The 19,343-nt window shown below is 43.6% G+C and overlaps 1 protein-coding gene across 6 annotated transcripts in view; it reads right to left on the bottom strand.

Moving 5' to 3' along the window:
• The window catches only part of LOC109906299 (protein furry homolog), a 221,761-nt gene that overhangs the window by 16,598 nt on the left and 185,820 nt on the right, over positions 1 to 19,343 (bottom strand). For all 6 annotated transcript variants that reach the window (XM_031790359.1, XM_031790358.1, XM_031790357.1 and 3 more), the window contains 4 exons: positions 5,071 to 5,220; positions 4,716 to 4,814; positions 4,316 to 4,399; positions 1,195 to 1,305 (listed from right to left, as the gene is read on the bottom strand). In XM_031790359.1, the coding sequence (XP_031646219.1) occupies positions 1,195 to 1,305; positions 4,316 to 4,399; positions 4,716 to 4,814; positions 5,071 to 5,220 (444 nt within the window). The remainder of the gene's footprint in view (positions 1 to 1,194; positions 1,306 to 4,315; positions 4,400 to 4,715; positions 4,815 to 5,070; positions 5,221 to 19,343) is intronic.

The following is a 19,343-nucleotide window of genomic DNA, read 5'->3' on the forward strand; positions in this document are numbered from 1 at the left end:
AGCTAGGACCAAGAGACAGAAGCTGTTTTCAATCTCAAGGCCATCAGACTGTTAAATAGCCATCACCAGCACCTTAGAGGCTGCTGCCCTATATACATAGACATGAAATCACTGGCCACTTTAATACTGTTGACATATTTTGCATTACTCATCTCATATGTATATACTGTATTCTATCCTATTATACTATATATCTTAGTCTATGCCGCTCTGACATTGCTCATACAAATATTTATATATTCTTAATTCCATTCCTTTACATTGTGTGTATTGTTAGATATTACTGCACTGTTAGAGCTAGAAACATAAGCATTTCGCTAAACACATGTATGTGATAGTGTGGTGCAATGACAGAATGATGCAATCTGCTACAATCTGCCAACATCTACCTCAAACGGTCGCGACATAAACTCAGAAATTTTTATTGAAGATGTGTAGGTGTAGACCTTACAGTGAAATGCTTACTTAGAGGCTCTAACCAATAGTGCAAAAAAGGTATTAGGTGAACAATAGGTACGTAAAAGTAGGTACGCCAACTTCCCTGGGATAACGCACATTTGCTGAATGATTATGACAACTCAGTGACACAATAGTAGGGATTAACTGATCTGTGCTTGGGTTATTGAGAAGTCATTGTCTCAACGCGGCCTTATAATGCTGTGAAAGGATCCAGGAACCGAAATTATTCAGATGGATCCCTTTCGAAATAAGACATCCTCCTGAGTTATGACATTGGCCAGTAGTGAAATCGGACATGTATGATAGACGTTTTCGCTATCTAAAAGTCATATTCCTATTAACTTCCAGTGAAGTGAGAGTGACTTCATCAATGTGCTACGTCATACCAACCGGATCTCTGCCTGCTTTAACGCCAATAACTCTGATACACGTGAAAATATTAAATGGCCTAGGGAATCGATAGAACACTCATGATGCACAAAACCAATATAAAACGTTAAAAAATGGGTGAACCTTTCCTTTAAGTGCTTAACACAATGTAAATGTCTCAAAGTATTTGGTTAATAAAGCAGATTACGGTCTATATCACCATAGACAATGAATGCATACCATATGGCACCCTATTCTCTATGTAGTTCACTACTTTTGACCAGGGTCCATGGTACTCTGGTCAAAAAAAGTAGTGCAATATATTAGGGAATAGGTTGCCATTTTGGGCACTTCCAACAGCCTTACCTCTGGGACAGAGCTGATAAAATGGACCTGCCCAATCAGCTTACAGTAGGACTGAAAGAGCAGCAGCAGCTGAAAGTGGAGCTTGTAGAGTCGTTGACACAGCTCCAGTTGCTGCACAAACAAACAAACAAAATGGCGTGTTCAAGTTGTATTACTTCGTTGTGTTGAAATACTCTGCTCATTTCATTCCAATTTATTTTACACTTTGACCTAGCCTATTGGTTTCTCAATTGAAACAAAAGAAGGTACAGCATGTTACTTCAGTAATGTTGGCTTTAGTAGTGTTATTGACATCACCAAGAAGCATTATGTTTGGCCATGGTACAATATTGTAGGCCTATTTATTTTGCAAAGACCTGTTATCACCAACTCAGCATCTTGGATGCCAGGCAATATCCTTTGGTAACGCCGCCAATGTCTCATATGGGGCGGCAGGTAGCCTAGTGGTGAGAGCGTTGGGCCAGTAACCGAAAGGTTGCTAGACGAATCCCCAAGCTGACAAGGTAAAAAAAAATATGTCGTTCGGCCCCTGAACAAGGCAGTTAACCCACTGTTCCTAGGCTGTCATTGTAAATAAGAAGTTGTTCTTAACTGACTTGTAAAATAAAAAAGATATTGTAATGCAGCTCACTTTATTCTTCTCGTTTTAATTGTAATCTAAATTGTTATTCACATTGTGAGAACATTTTTGTGGGCTACCCTGAATAAAGAAAAGCTCATACAAAAATCACAATAATAAGCAGCATGAATATATAAGGGAGAACATTTTATTTTATCCTTTTAAACTACTTCAGAATTTTAACAGTGAGCAAGAGACACTGCCCAGCTTAATTTAGACAGGGCACTATCAGAAAATAGGAATAAGTCATTTTGAACTTACTGCCAGAAATTCCATTTGCTACAAAGCAAGCGTGTTACAAGACAAGAGAGAGGTGAAAGGAAGACATCGAAAATCAATAGCAGGCATGCAACCATCGGCAGTCCGGGTTAGGTGAACAGTATAAGCCTTAGTCATAAAACGATATCATTTTATTGATACATGAACACACACAGAGAGAGAGAGAGAGCGCGAGAGAGAGAGCGCGAGAGAGAGAGATGGAGAATCAGACAGAGGGAGAGAATGCGAGTGCAAGTGAGGAGAGAGGACCAGCTGCAGTCTAGAGACTGAAAGCCAGGTGGTTGTGTGATTTCAAAAAAAGCCAAACAAGTAAGCAGTTTTGCCTTGTCACTTTCTTCAATGCACTAGGACTCTGCTGGGAGTCTCAAAGCCATTTTGAACTTGACTTAATATTTCACTCAATATTTACAAGGCTGACATTTATATATCTTTAATTTGGATGTTTTGGGATTATAAAAACAATCTTAATGTTTTCCTCAAATGTATTCGCCAAGTTCCAGATCTGTTTGTGTTAGCCAACTCCTATAGTCATTGCCATGTCCAATACAGCACAAACAGATCTGGGACGAGGCTACTGATGTATCCGTGTATTAGCAGAACCTGCTTCCCTAGCCTGGTCCCAGAACTGTGTATACTCTTGCCATTGCTCATTGTCAAGCCAAACATGACAATGACTGACAAGAGTTGGCATGATAGCACTAACAGACTAGCACATAGCCTACTGCTCCCCTGCCCAGCAGAGTCAAAATGGCCACATTACACATTGGGATGAGGGAGTCAATGTGATGTGCTGCAACTCAGGGGTTGCCCAGAAACAAGCTCAAATCTGGAGGTTCTGATGATATTCAAGGAGAAAATGTAAGTATTTCACTCACAGATTTGCCACAGAGTAATCGAAAGGCAGGAAATGTGAAAGGATCAGTTGAGATTTAATCTGAAGTACCCTCTCATGTCAGTAATGTGTGAGAACAGTATACAGAGAAATATAACACACTGTATCTGAAATCTACTCGACAGAACATAATTCTAGTATCTATCATTCTCCAACATGACAATTTCCAGAAATATCAAAGTGATACAGCTTTATGTTGGGTTATACTGTCAGTTTAGCATACATAATAGGCAATACTACTGAGAACAAATTGGTTAGTTCAGCCACAAAGTCTCAATAAGTAAGCATTATTCATGTCACTCATCTTTGCCATTGCCTACAAAACGTTTAGTATCTGATTAACCAATAACAAGAGGCCTCATTAACCAATAACAAAATATAAACGCAACATGCAACAATATCAAATATTTTATCAAGTTAGTTTATACAGTATAAGGAAATCAGTCAATTGAGATACATTCATTGGACCCTAATCTATGGATTTCACATGACTGGGAATACAGATATGCATCTGTTGGTCACAGATATCTATTTTTCTTTTAAAAAGGTAGGGATGTTGATCAGAAAACCAGTCAGTATCTGGTGTGATCACTATTTGCCTCATGCAGCGCGACATATCCTTCGCATAGAGTTGATTAGACTGCTGATTGTGGCCTGTGGAATGTTGTCCCACTCCTCTTCAATGGCTGTGCGAAGTTGCTGGATATTGGCAGGAACACCCTGTCGTACACGTCGATCTAGAGCATCCCAAACAGGCTCAATGGGTGACGTGTCTTGCGAATATGCAGGCAATGGAAGAACTGGGACATTTTCAGCTTCCAGGAATTGTTTACAGATTCTTGCGACATGGGTCGTGCATTATCATACTGAAACATGAGGTGATGGAGGCGGATGAATGGCACGGCAATGGGCCTCCGGATCTCATCACGATATCTCAGTGCATCCAAACTGTGGCATTTATATTTTTGTTCAGTGTACTATGACAACATTTTGTGACGTTTTTGTTAGTTTTGGTATTTGGATGTTTCAGGCAAGCTGAAGTTGGTAGCCGACGTCTATGCCCCTTCATCGGTAATTGGTCAACAGTAAGGATTATTAAATTAAGTGTTTGTTTACATTCAACGAGAGAAGACTCGTTTTCATGCAAATTATTTCACTTGAGAAATACTGCACCAAACAGCTTAAGATCTCCTTGGCAAAAACGTTAATTCAGACTATTTTGAGAAGTGGCTACAGCGTCTCAAGATGGACAAATAGACCTATTGCCGCTTTTTTTCAAGCTTAGTTCTTTTAAGGGAGTATGCGAGCACACCTGTGGACAGAGGTCCTACCTTTTCCTCGTATTCCCCCGGCTGGTTGGTAATCATGACACCCCCACTGCCTATGGGGAAGGTGGCCTTGCAGTTGGTTAACCACTGTGGGACAGGAAAGGGGAGTTATTGTGACATCATATTCTGATATCATATTCTGATAGGAGTTGATGAAACATTGGTACTTCAATCAATCAAAGGTATAAAGCCCTCAACATCAACAGTTGTCACAAAAGTAACTCAGGGATGCGGTAATTCATCTGAGACAAAGAGGAAGTGGTAAGTAAAAACTTGTTAGCAGGAAGAAACCTCGAGAGTAACCAGACACCGAGTCCATCCTCTTCGGGCTGTACCAAGGTGACTTTGGTAACCGGGTGTATTTAAAACATGTAGTAACAGCAACTCATGTATCAGGGCTTACAGCTATGGCTGCTTCTTTCCTGCTGTTGTAAGTGTCCAGATATTCTTGGAGTTCCAGTACACTAAATTTAATCTTCTCCAGGAGCCCATAGGAGATGATCTGGGGAATGAAAACCATTTTGTTTTATATTTGGGGTGACCAAAAGAGTGGTCTAATGACACATTGTTATTGTTTGATAAGATTGTACATGAGAACATCGTACTTCAGCAAAAAATATACACAATACATACAGTACATACATAATATAAAACATGTTGGCATTGCATTACACTACTAATTATAAAACTGAAGTATAGAAGTGAATTAATTGCTGATCTACCAAAATACCATAAGTTACCATAAGTCTATTACTCACGGTGTCAGCGTCTATGAACAGCGTAGGACACTCGGAGCATGATGTCAGCATCTGGGATGACCTGAGGAACTTGGAACCTATCCCTCGCAGGCCATCTCCTAGGTACCCCGCAGCATCACAGGTTAGGGAGCAGAACTTACTCTGAATACTCTGAAAAGCAAAAAAACTAACATGTGGATCAATTGGTAGAGCATGGCGCTTGCAACGCCAAAATCATAAAAAAATAAAATAACTAATCCAAGATAGACCAACCATTTCCAATGGGCGCAAATTAATCATAGTGGGCAGAACAACAAAGGTGGGAAGAGCCAAGCACGAGCTAGTGAGATCCCATTAGCATGTTCTAACATTTATTTGCATATTTCTGTTAGGGAACGCCTACTCTGAAGTGCACGTGTGCAATAACTCAATTCGCCCTTGCACTCCTAAAGAACGCAATTATTTAGAGACTTGGCTAAGGGTAAAGTCTACAAAACGCAGTCCACTGTTTGTTACAGATTTTCATTTGGGAAACAGAAATGGAGATCAAATGTTTCATCGATGAGAACATTTGCAGAATATCAGCCAAAAATCGATCTTGCTCCATCTTCTCCCACTGCCGGCCACTGGGTTTGCTCTCATCACCATATTTGGTAGTGAGTGGAAACGCCAACCAGATGCTTCACATTTACATATCCGGTGAATTATCTGTCTCATTGTTCCATCTGTGCTAGAATTGTGGGTTTGATTGCCGTTGGGGCCATCCATACAGCAAAATGTAGGGGAGACAGAGGTTGGTTGTCACAGTGTTAATTAGTCCCAATCTAAATGGTGCTGTGTAGTAATTTTAAGGTCAAAATGTTTGAATCATCCACCTGGTCAATTCATGTCAACATGACAAAAAATTTAGGTGAGGGGAATTTATGCATTTCCATAGGTGAAAGTAAAACAATTAAGTATTTTCTTTGTAATTGTTTGAATTATGGGAGTTTCGATGAACATTTGAAAATAGGAAAGGGAGAGCTATATTCAAACCTACTTCTGAGTTCCTAGGTCAAGCCATGTGATAACTAACATTAATTACCATTCAGGGGGATGGTTGTCACATGGAATGTGGAGTTGGTTGTCACGATCAACTCCATTGTAAGATTTTCAGGGGTCGGTGGTGGCTAATTCCACAGTAACAGAGTGATGCTGAGACTCAGATTTCTTACTTAAAAATGTCAAACAAAAAACATCCGTTACAAACGCACACAATTTTTTTTATAGCCTAGGTTTAATTATATAATTACAGGCCTATAGAATCCCTATTAATTTCATATTTGATCTCTGTGGGCCTAGTAGCCTAGACCTAAAGGTTTGTCATCTCACTTTTAACACGCAATACCTTTTAACATAGGCCCTCGCAATGTGGGTTTCACGTCGATGTTGGAGAAGCAAATTTTCACCATAACAAAATGCACATTTATGATGAATCATTTTTTGTTGTTGAATTTTACCCCTTTTTCTCCCCAATTTCGTGGTATCCAATTGGTTTAGTAGCTACTATCTTGTCTCATCACTACAACTCCCGTACGGGCTCGGGAGAGACGAAGGTTAAAAGTCATGTGTCCTCCGATACACAACCCAACCAAGCCACACTACTTCTTAACACAGCGCGCATCCAACCCGGAAGCCAGCCGCACCAATGTGTCATAGGAAACACCGTGCACCTGGCAACCTTGGTTAGCGCGCACTGCGCCCGGGCCGCCACAGGAGTCGCTGGTGCGCGATGAGACAAGGATATCCCTACCGGCCAAGCCCTCCCTAACCCGGACGAAGCTAGGCCAATTGTGCGTCGCCCCACGGACCTCCCGGTCGCGGCCGGTTACGACAGAGCCTGGGCGCAAACCCAGAGTCTCTGATGGCACAGCTGGCGCTGCAGTACAGCGCCCTTAACCACTGCGCCACCCGGGAGGCCTCTAGCCTCACTCTTAAGCATTCTAAATCAGGGTCCCTGGGGTACTATCATGATAGCTCGCACTTACACTTAATCCTTTCTCTACGCTTATATTTATTCACGCTCGACCCTGCTCCTCATTCTCTTTTCATCCCTCCCATTTTTACCTCCTCTGTTTCACTTCTCTCAAGTAATATACAAGTGCTATATTGCCCCTCTACGCGACACTGGTCTTTTGTTCAGAACTGGAGCCATAACCCCCGCAGCTTTTCTAAGCTTAACAGTTCGAACAGAGTAATCTTGATGGGGACTGTGGGCTGCATCCCAAATGTTATTTCCTACATAGTGCACTGACCAGGGCCCTCTGTATAGGGAATAGGGTTAAATTTGGGATGTAGCCTATGATGGTCCAGTCATGTTAATCCCACTGTCCCTGCAGCAAGACATGGGTAAATCTAAAATTACATTGTTCCCTTTTTCCTATGCATTGTACAGGGAATAATAGGCCACATCACTATTTCAATGATCAAATTCAAAAAAGAACAATGGCAACAGTAGCAGGAGGTTGGCCCGTTCCATTTGTTCTACCAGCAGAAAAAACAAAGAACTTTCTAAACAGCATGCATATAGAGAAGGGCACTCAACTTGTACTGCACTGACTCATATCCCTGATGATTGGCTAAAATAAATGGATAATTAGATGATAGTTGGAGTGTTATGTTAAGATTTCAGTGAAGCCTTTTATGTTATTGATCATAACTCACTTGATAGGATTTTACATCACATGGTAGGAGAGTTACTAATATAACTCAGAGTATTCTTCAAATGGGAGCTACACTAACATCAGATATGGGTCTTTCTAGAAATAAAAGGGGACAATTTGTAACATCAGGGTCAAAATGGTTTGATATACATGTAATTATTATTACATGTGTAGTTACAGTAATAACAATCTAGATGGGCACAATGAGACCATAACTCTCACAATGAGACCAGCAACAAAACATCTACATGTCATTCAAAATGTCAACTGGCTACTAGGCATGACACTGCATGTTTCTTTGTCATGCCTAGAACCCAGGTCGGTTTGTGCTTTGGTCAACTTCTCTATCATTTATAGCTATGCTAAACAGAAGAATGGAAAGATGAACAGCATTTATATATTTGTTTTATAGTTTATATAATAATTTAATACAATAATAAATGTTTTTTTTCAAAGTCATTGACAACAATAACTGAAAATAAAAAAATTAGAAAATCAGTAAACTGAAAACGAGACTTGACATTCTTGTCTCCTCTGTCCTTGTTTCCTCCACTCCACGCCTCTCCTCGAAAGTGCATTGGAGCCCAAGGGGAGGAACGTTTCCTCCTCTCCCCTAATGTGCTTTGAGAGAGAGGTGAGAAATGGAGGAAACAAGGAGACAATCTCAATTGCATTTCCTTCACACCTTCTTAAAATCCATTGGATAAGAAGGTGAGAGGGGAGGGACCTCTGACCTTCTCATCCCATTGGTTTTTGAGAAGGAGACGAGGAGAGAGGATGCAACAAATCAAGGAAATACAATTGAGATTCTCCAAGGACAGAGGAAGCAATTATTCGACAGGTATTAGCTCCCTCTCCCTATTTGACAGCTATATCTCCCTCCCTCTCTACCGCACCTGTTGTCTCGACCTCTGAATGATCGGCTATAAAAGCCAACTGACATTTACTACTGAGGTGCTGATCTGTTGCACGCACTACAAACACAGATTTCTTATTTGACCCTTCTGGTCATCTATGAACGTTTGAACATCTTGAAGAACTATCTGGCCTTAATGGCCATGTACTCCACCCGGCACACTCAGAAGAGGACTGGCCAGCCCACAGAGCCTGGTTCCTCTTATTTTTTTTAACCTTTATTTTTAACCATGCAAGTCAGTTAAGAACAAATTCTTATTTACAATGACGGCCTACCTCGGCCAAACCCTTCCCTAACCCAGACGCCGCTGGGCAAATTGTGCGCCGCCCTATGGGACTCCTTATTATGGCCGGTTGTGATACAGCCCGTAATCGAACCAGGGTCTGTAGGTGTCTTCGTAGATTCCTGCCTTTGTAGGGAGTTTTTCCTAGACACTGCACTTCTACATCTGATGACATCTGCTGATGTAAAAAGGGCTTTATAAATAAATTAGATTGATTTGATTTTTAAAAAATTGACTGACTAACTGAACTACCATAATACCCATGGCCTGTCCAGAAACAACCCCCTAGCCACTACTGCCCAAAGTTTTGACACTTCTGGAAATATGATAGGGATTGATGGATGGTGACAAGGTGAGAGCTCCACCTTACCCTTTAATAGGCTTGGTGGAATTTTGTCCACTACAAGAAATGCTCACTGATACCCTAGCTTATAGAAATACCCATATGGACAGTGCGGTACCCCTCAGGTCAGTTGCCTTGGGCTGTAAAATGACTATGTATGCTGATTGCACATTCTACACCTCTGCACCTACTGCCAGTGAGCTCACAGAGACTCTTAGCAAGGAGTTACAGTCAGAATGGGTAATTAATAATAAACTGGCCTTCAATACATCTAAAACCAAAAGCATTGTATTTGGTTCAAAGCCTTCTCTTAGACCTTAACCTCAACTGGAGTTGTGCATAAAGGGTGTTACCATTAAAGAAGTTGAAGAAGAAGCAACAGGAGTAACATTGAATGGTCAGTTATCATGGTCAAATCATATTGACAAAGATGGGGAGGTAAATCCTATATAAAAAGATGATCTTTGTCAAAACGCAGAACAACTGTAGTAGTTGTTGAGGCTTTGATCTTTACCCATCTTGATTATTGTCTGGTAATGGTCACGTGCAGCAAAGAAAGACCTAGCAAAGCTGCAGCTGGCTGAAAACAAAGCAGCACACCTTGCCTTTAACTGCAACACACAACTAACATCAACAACATGCATGATAGTCTTTCATGGATGAGGGTTCTCTTCAAATCGACCTTAAAATTGGTCACATGCGCCGAATACAACATCTTACCGTGAAATGCTTACTTTCAAGCACTTAACCAACAGTGCAGATCAAGAAGAGTAAAGATTTTTTTTAACCAATTCACACACATAGCTCAAAAAAATAAAGGGAACACTAAAATAACACATCCTAGATCTGAATGAAATATTCTAAAAACTTTTTTCTTTACGTAGTTGAATGTGCTGACAACAAAATCACACAACAATTATCAATGGAAATCAAATGTATCAACCCATGGAGGTCTGGATTTGGAGTCACACTCAAAATTAAAGTGGAAATCCACACTACAGGCTGATCCAACTTTGATGTAATGTCCTTAAGACAAGTCGAAATGAGGCTTAGTAGTGTGTGTGGTCTCCACGTGCCTGTATGACCTCCCTACAACGCCTGGGCATGCTCCTGATGAGGTGGCGGATGGTCTCCTGAGGGATCTCCTCTCAGACCTGGACTAAAGCATCCACCAACTCCTGGACAGTCTGTTGGTGGATGGAGCTAGACATGATGTCCCAGATGTGCTCAATTGGATTCAGGTCTGAGGAACGGGCGGGCCAGTCCATAGCATTAATGCCTTCCTCTTGCAGGAACTGCTGACACACTCCAGCCACATGAGGTCTAGCATAGTCTTGCATTAGGAGGAACCCAAGGCCAACCGCACCAGCATATGGTCTCACAAGGGGTCTGAGGATCTCATCTCGGTACCTAATGGCAGTCAGGCTACCTCTGGCGAGCACATGGAGGGCTGTGGGGCCCCCCAAAGAAATGCCACCCCACACCATGACTGACCCACCGCCAAACCGGTCATGCTGGAGGATGTTGCAGGCAGCAGAAAATTCTCCACGGTGTCTCCAGACTCTGTCACGTGCTCAGTGTGAACCTGCTTTCATCTGTGAAGAGCACAGGGCGCCAGTGGCGAATTTGCCAATCTTGGTGTTCTCTGGCAAATGCCAAACGTCCTGCACGGTGTTGGGCTGTAAGCACAACCCCCACCTGTGGACATCGGGCCCTCATACCACTCTCATGGAGACTGTTTCTGACCGTTTGAGCAGACACATGCACATTTGTGGCCTGCTGGAGGTCATTTTACAGGGCTCTGGCAGTGCTCCTCCTGCTCCTCCTTGCACAAAGGCGGAGGTAGCGGTCCTGCTGCTGGGTTGTTGCCCTCCTACGGCATCCTCCACGTCTCCTGATGTACTGGCCTGTCTCCTGGTAGCGCCTCCATGCTCTGGACACTACGCTGACAGACACAGCAAACCTTCTTGCCACAGCTCGCATTGATGTGCCATCCTGGATGAGCTGCACTACCTGAGCCACTTGTGTGGGTTGTAGACTCAGTCTCATGCTACCACTAGAGTGAAAGCACCGCCAGCATTCAAAAGTGACCAAAACATCAGCCAGGAAGCATAGGAACTGAGAAGTACACCTGCAAAACCACTCCTTTATTGGGGGTGTCTTGCTAAATGCCTATAATTTCCACCAGTTGTCTATTCCATTTGCACAACAGCATGTGAAATTTATTGTCAATCAGTGTTGCTTCCTCAGTGGACAGTTTGATTTCACTTGGAGTTACATGTTGTTGTTTAAGTGTTCCCTTTATTTTTTTGAGCAGTGTATATATATATATATATAAACAAACACAACAACGAGGCTATATACAGGGGGTACCGGTACCGAGTCAGTGTGCGGGGGTACAGGTTAGAGGTAATTTGTACATGTAGGTAGGGGTGAAGTGATTCTGCATAGATAAGAGAGTAGGCGGTGTACAAAACAAATGGGGGGGGGTCAACGTAATCCGGTGTTCATTTGATTAATTGTTCAGCAGTCTTATGGCTTGGGGGTAGAAGCTTTTAAGGAGCCTTTTGGTCCTAGACTTGGCGCTCCGGCACCGCTTGCCGTGAGGTAGCAGAGAAAACAGTCTGACTTGGGTGAGTGGAGTCTGACGAATGTTTTGGGATTTCCTCTGACACCACCTATTATATACAGTTGAAGTCGGAAGTTTACAGTCACTTAACCAAATACATTTAAACCTAGTTTCTCACAATTCCCGACATTTAATCCAAGTGAAAATTCCCTATCTTATTTCAGTTAGGATCACCACATTATTTGATTATTAAATGTCAGTTGAGAGAATGATTTATTTCAGCTTTTATTTATTTATTCACATTCCCAGTGAGTCAAAAGTGTACATACACTCAATTTTGGATTTTGGCTCATTCCTACTGACAGAGCTGGTGTAACTAAGTCAGATTTGTAGGCCTCGTTGCTCGCTTTTTCAGATCTGCCCACAAATGTTCTATAGGATTTGGCCACACAGTCATGGGCAAACAGGGAGTACAGGAGGGGACTAAGTACACACACCTGAGGATCAGCGTGGCAGACGTGCTTAATATTACCCTTAACACCCGGGGTGTGGCCAGTCAGTCAGTCCAGGATCCAGTTACAGGGTCCTTTGCTTCGTGGGCACTATGGTGTTGAACGCTGAGCTGTAGTCAATGAACAGCATTCTCACATAGGTGTTCCTTTTGTCAAGGTGAGAAAGGGAAGTGTGGAGTGCAATTTAGATTGCGTAATCTGTGGTTCTGTTGGGGCGGTATGCCAATTTTTTAAATATTTTTTTATTTTTATTTTACCTTTATTTAACCAGGTAGGCAAGTTGAGAACAAGTTCTCATTTACAATTGCGACCTGGCCAAGATAAAGCAAAGCAGTTCGACACATACAACGACACATAGTTACACATGGAGTAAAACAGACATACAGTCAATAATACAGTATAAACAAGTCTATATACAATGTGAGCAAATGAGGTGGGAAGGGAGGTAAAGGCAAAAAGGCCATGGTGGCAAAGTAAATACAATATAGCAAGTAAAACACTGGAATGGTAGTTTTGCAATGGAAGAATGTGCAAAATAGAAATAAAAATAATGGGGTGCAAAGGAGCAAAATAAATAAATAAAAATAAAAATAAATACAGTTGGGAAAGAGGTAGTTGTTTGGGCTAAATTATAGGTGGGCTATGTACAGGTGCAGTAATCTGTGAGCTGCTCTGACAGTTGGTGCTTAAAGCTAGGGAGGGAGATAAGTGTTTCCAGTTTCAGAGATTTTTGTAGTTCGTTCCAGTCATTGGCAGCAGAGAACTGGAAGGAGAGGTGGCCAAAGAAAGAATTGGTTCTGGGGGTGACTAGAGAGATATACCTGCCGGAGCGTGTGCCACAGGTGGGAGATGCTATGGTGACCAGCGAGCTGAGATAAGGGGGGACTTTGGCTAGCAGGGTCTTGTAGATGACATGGAGCCAGTGGGTTTGGCGACGAGTATGAAGCGAGGGCCAGCCAACGAGAGCGTACAGGTCGCAATGGTGGGTAGTATATGGGGCTTTGGTGACACAACGGATTGCACTGTGATAGACTGCATCCAATTTGTTGAGTAGGGTATTGGAGGCTATTTTGTAAATGACATCGCCAAAGTCGAGGATTGGTAGGATGGTCAGTTTTACAAGGGTATGTTTGGCAGCATGAGTGAAGGATGCTTTGTTGCGAAATAGGAAGCCAATTCTAGATTTAACTTTGGATTGGAGATGTTTGATATGGGTCTGGAAGGAGAGTTTACAGTCTAACCAGACACCTAAGTATTTGTAGTTGTCCACGTATTCTAAGTCAGAGCCGTCCAGAGTAGTGATGTTGGACAGGCGGGTAGGTGCAGGTAGCGATCGGTTGAAGAGCATGCATTTAGTTTTACTTGTATTTAAGAGCAATTGGAGGCCACGGAAGGAGAGTTGTATGGCATTGAAGCTTGCCTGGAGGGTTGTTAACACAGTGTCCAAAGAAGGGCCGGAAGTATACAGAATGGTGTCGTCTGCGTAGAGGTGGATCAGAGACTCACCAGCAGCAAGAGCGACCTCATTGATGTATACAGAGATGAGAGTCGGTCCAAGAATTTAACCCTGTGGCACCCCCATAGAGACTGCCAGAGGTCCGGACAGCAGACCCTCTGATTTGACACACTGAACTCTATCAGAGAAGTAGTTGGTGAACCAGGCGAGGCAATCATTTGAGAAACCAAGGCTGTCGAGTCTGCCGATGAGGATGTGGTGATTGACAGAGTCGAAAGCCTTGGCCAGATCAATGAATACGGCTGCACAGTAATGTTTCTTATCGATGGTGGTTAAGATATCGTTTAGGACCTTGAGCGTGGCAGAGGTGCACCCATGACCAGCTCTGAAACCAGATTGCATAGCAGAGAAGGTATGGTGAGATTCGAAATGGTCGGTAATCTGTTTGTTGACTTGGCTTTCGAAGACCTTAGAAAGGCACAGTAGGATAGATATAGGTCTGTAGCAGTTTGGGTCAAGAGTATCCCCCCCTTTGAAGAGGGGGATGACCGCAGCTGCTTTCCAATCTTTGGGAATCTCAGACAACACGAAAGAGAGGTTGAACAGGCTAGTAATAGGGGTGGCAACAATTTCTGCAGATAATTTTAGAAAGAAAGGGTCCAGATTGTCTAGCCCGGCTGATTTGTAGGGGTCCAGATTTTGCAGCTCTTTCAGAACATCAGCTGAATGGATTTGGGAGAAGGAGAAATGGGGAAGGCTTGGGCGAGTTGCTGTTGGGGGTGCAGTGCAGTTGTCCGGGGTAGGAGTAGCCAGGTGGAAAGCATGGCCAGCCGTAGAAAAATGCTTATTGAAATTCTCAATTATGGTGGATTTATCAGTGGTGACAGTGTTTCCTATCTTCAGTGCAGTGGGCAGCTGGGAGGAGGTGTTCTTATTCTCCATGGACTTTACAGTGTCCCAGAACTTTTTTGAGTTTGTGTTGCAGGAAGCAAATTTCTGCTTGAAAAAGCTAGCCTTGGCTTTTCTAACTGCCTGTGTATAATGGTTTCTAGCTTCCCTGAACAGCTGCATATCACGGGGGCTGTTCGATGCTAATGCAGAACGCCATAGGATGTTTTTGTGTTGGTTAAGGGCAGTCAGGTCTGGGGAGAACCAAGGGCTATATCTGTTCCTGGTTCTAAATTTCTTGAATGGGGCATGTTTATTTAAGATGGTTAGGAAGGCATTTTAAAAAAAATATCCAGGCATCCTCTACTGACGGGATGAGATCAATATCCTTCCAGGATACCCCGGCCAGGTCGATTAGAAAGGCCTGCTCGCAGAAGTGTTTCAGGGAGCGTTTTACAGTGATGAGTGGAGGTCGTTTGACCGCTGACCCATTACGGATGCAGGCAATGAGGCAGTGATCGCTGAGATCTTGGTTGAAGACAGCAGAGGTGTATTTAGAGGGCAAGTTGGTTAGGATGATATCTATGAGGGTGCCCGTGTTTAAGGCTTTGGGGAGGTACCTGGTAGGTTCATTGATAATTTGTGTGAGATTGAGGGCATCAAGTTTCGATTTTAGGATGGCTGGGGTGTTAAGCATGTTCCAGTTTAGGTCGCCTAGCAGCACGAGCTCTGAAGATAGATGGGGGGCAATCAGTTCACATATGGTGTCCAGAGCACAGCTGGGGGCAGAGGGTGGTCTATAGCAGGCGGCAACGGTGAGAGACTTGTTTTTAGAGAGGTGGATTTTTAAAAGTAGAAGTTCAAATTGTTTGGGTACAGACCTGGATAGTAGGGCAGAACTCTGCAGGCTATCTTTGCAGTAGATTGCAACACCGCCCCCTTTGGCAGTTCTATCTTGTCTGAAAATGTTGTAGTTTGGAATTAAAATGTCTGAATTTTTGGTGGTCTTCCTAAGCCAGGATTCAGACACAGCTAGAACATCCGGGTTGGCAGAGTGTGCTAAAGCAGTGAATAGAACAAACTTAGGGAGGAGGCTTCTAATGTTAACATGCATGAAACCAAGGCTATTACGGTTACAGAAGTCGTCAAAAGAGAGCGCCTGGGGAATAGGAGTGGAGCTAGGCACTGCAGGGCCTGGATTCACCTCTACATCGCCAGAGGAACATAGGAGGAGTAGAATAAGGGTACGGCTAAAAGCTATGAGAATTGGTCTAGAACATAGAGTAAAAGGAGGTTTCTGGGGGCGATAAAATAGCATCAAGGTATAATGTACAGACAAAGGTATGGTAGGATGTGAATACAGTGGAGGTAAACCTAGGTATTGAGTGATGGAGAGATATTGTCTCTAGAAACATCATTGAAACCAGGAGATGTCATTGCATGTGTGGGTGGTGGAACTAATAGGTTGGATAAGGTATAGTGAGCAGGACTAGAGGCTCTACAGTGAAATAAGCCAATAAACACTAACCAGAACAGCAATGGACAAGACATATTGACATTAAGGAGAGGCATGCTTAGTCAAGCGATCAAAAGGGTCCAGTGAGCGGAGAGGTTAGCCGGGGATCACGGTGATCTAGACAGCTAGCCAGGCCATCGGCAGCAAGCCAGCATAGGATGGAGGTCTGCTGTTAGCCACCTCTTGCGTTCCGTCAGTAGATCAGTGTGGTTCCGTGTGGTAGAGGGGACCAATCCAAATCACACAACAACAACAAAAATAAAAACAATAGATATAGCCATAGAGGCCCAAGAAGAAAACATAATAATAGTAAAAATAAATAAATTGTCCGATTGTCTATTCAGATAGCAGCCGGTAAGACAGCTAACGGTTAGCAGGCCGCAGATGGGCGTTCAGGCAACGTCGCGACGGAGGAGCCAGCCGGACAACTCCTTCGGGTAGACAACGTCGGCAGTCCAGCCGTGAAGGCCCGGTGGGGCTCCGCGTAGGCAGCAAAACGGGTCCGGATAGGTGACTGCAGCCCAGGAGTGATTGACGGAGCTGGCTAGCTCCAGAATAATTGATGTTTGCTCCGGAATCGACGAAGGCCGATAGTCACACGGATAGCAGCTAGCTAGCTGTGAGATCCGGGTATGAATGTCCAGAGAGCAGTCGAAATCCAGGGACATGGAGAGAAAAATTGGTCCGGTATGTTCCGTTCCGAGCCGCGCTGCGCCGTACAGAACTGGCGATAGATTCGAGCTAAAGGATAGCTGATGACCACAAACCGTGGTTAGCTGAATACTAACGATTTGCCAGTAAAGAAGCTAACTAGCTTCTGATTAGCTTCTGGCTAGTTTCAGGCTAGCTTCTTGGAGTTTCTGGCTAGCTTCTGGCTAGTTTCAGGCTAGCTTCTGGCTAGCTTCTGACTAGTTTCAGGCTAGCTTCTTGGAGTTTCTGGCTAGCTTCTTGGAGGATTACAGATTTGAGGTAAATAATACTTTTTTATAAATATAAATTGGTGAGGCGGGTTGCAGGAGAGTGTTTTGAAGATAAGTTGATATATATATATATACAGGACACGACAAGACGAGGACAAAAGACGTCTGAACTGCTATGCCACCTTGGTGAGAGTGTAATGGGCAAATGCAGAATTGCAGTGAGTCTAGGGTATCTGGGAGGATGCTGTTCATGTGAGCCATGACCAGCCTTTCAAAGCACTTCATGGCTACAGACGTGAGTGCTAAGAGGCTGTAATAATTTAGGCAGGTTACCTCTGTTCTTGGGCACAGGGACTATGGTGGTCTGCTTGAAACATGTAGGTATTACATGGGAAAGGTTGAAAATCTCAGTGAAGACACTTGACAGTTGGTCCGTGCATGCTGTGCGTACACGTCCTGGTAATCTCTGGCCACGCGGCTTTCTGAACGTTGACCTGTTAAAAGGTCTTGCTCACATCGGCTACTGAGAGCGTTATCACACAGTAATCGAGAACAGCTGGTGCTCTTGTGCATGCTTCAGTGTTGCTTGCCTCGAAGCGAGCATAAAAGGCATTTAGCTCGTCTTGTAGGCTTGAGTCACTGGGCAGCTCACGTCTGGGATTCCCTTTGTCGCCCGTAAAAGTTTTCAAGCCCTGCCAGATCCGACAAGCGTCAGAGCCGGTGTAGTAGGATTCAATCTTAATCCTGTATTGACGCTTGGCTTGTTTGATGGTTCGTCTGAGGGCATAGCGGGATTTCTTATAGGTGTCCAGATTAGTGTCCCGCTCCTTGAAAGCGGAAGCTCTAGCCTTTAGCGCGATGCGGATGTTGCCTTTAATCAATGGTTTCTGGTTGGGATATATGCATACGGTCACTGTCGGAACGACGTCGTCGATGCACTTATTGATGAAGCCGATTACTGAGGTGGTATACTCCTCAATGCCACTGGATGAATCCCGGAACATATTCCAGTCTCTGCTAGCAAAACAGTCCTGTAGTGTAACATCCGCACCTTCTGACCACTTCGGTATTAAGCGAGTCACTGATACCTCCTTCTTTAGTTTATGCTTGTAAGCAGGAATCAGGAGGATAGAATTATGGTCAGATTAGCCAAATGGAGGGCGGGGGAGAGCTTTGTGTGCATCTCTGTGTGTGGAGTAAAGGTGGTGTAGAGTTTTTTTTCCTCTGGTTGAACATGTGACATGCTGGTAAAAATGTGATTAAACTGATTTAAGTTTGCCTGCCTTAGGCCACTAGGAGAGCTGCTTCTGGGTGAGCATTTTCTTGTTTGCTTATGGCCTTATAGGTGGTTGGTTGAGTGAACTCTTAGTTCCAACATCGGTCTGTGGTGGTAAATAGATGGCTACGAATTATATAAACTCAGCAAAAAAAGAAACATCCTCTCACTGTCAACTGCGTTTATTTTCAGCAAACTTAACATGTGTAAATATTTGTATGAACATAACAAGATTTAACAGACAATCTGAACAAGTTCCACAGACATGTGACTAACAGAAATGGAATAATGTGTCCCTGAACAAAGGGGGGAGGGGGTGGTCAAAATCAAAAGTAACAGTCAGTATCTGGTGTGGCCACCAGCTGCATTAAATACTGCAGTGTATCATCTCCTCATTGACTCCACCAGATTTGCCAGTTCTTGCTGTGAGATGTTAACCCACTCTTCCACAAAAGGTACCTGCAAGTTCCCAGACATTTCTTGGAGGGAATGGCCCTAGCCCTCACCCTCCGATCCAACAGGTCCCAGACGTGCTCAATGGGATTGAGATCCGGGCTCTTAGCTGGCCATGGCAGAATACTGACATTCCTGTCCTGAAGAAAATCACGCACAGAACGAGCAGTAGGCTGGTGGCATTGTCATGCTGGAGGGTCATGTCAGGATGAGCCTGCAGGAAGGGTAGCACATGAGGGAGGAGGATGTCTTCCCTATAATGCACAGCGTTGAGATTGCCTGCAATGACAACAAGCTCAGTCCGATGATGCTGTGACACACCGCCCCAGACCATGACGGACCCTCCACCTCCAAATCGATCCCGCTTCAGAGTACAGGCCTCGGTGTAACACTCATTCCTTCAAAGAAGGAAACGCGAATCCAACCAACACCCCTGGTGAGACAAAACTGACTAACACTT

This window comes from Oncorhynchus kisutch, linkage group LG15 (genome assembly GCF_002021735.2).
Source record: "Oncorhynchus kisutch isolate 150728-3 linkage group LG15, Okis_V2, whole genome shotgun sequence".
NCBI classification, from domain to species: domain Eukaryota; kingdom Metazoa; phylum Chordata; class Actinopteri; order Salmoniformes; family Salmonidae; genus Oncorhynchus; species Oncorhynchus kisutch.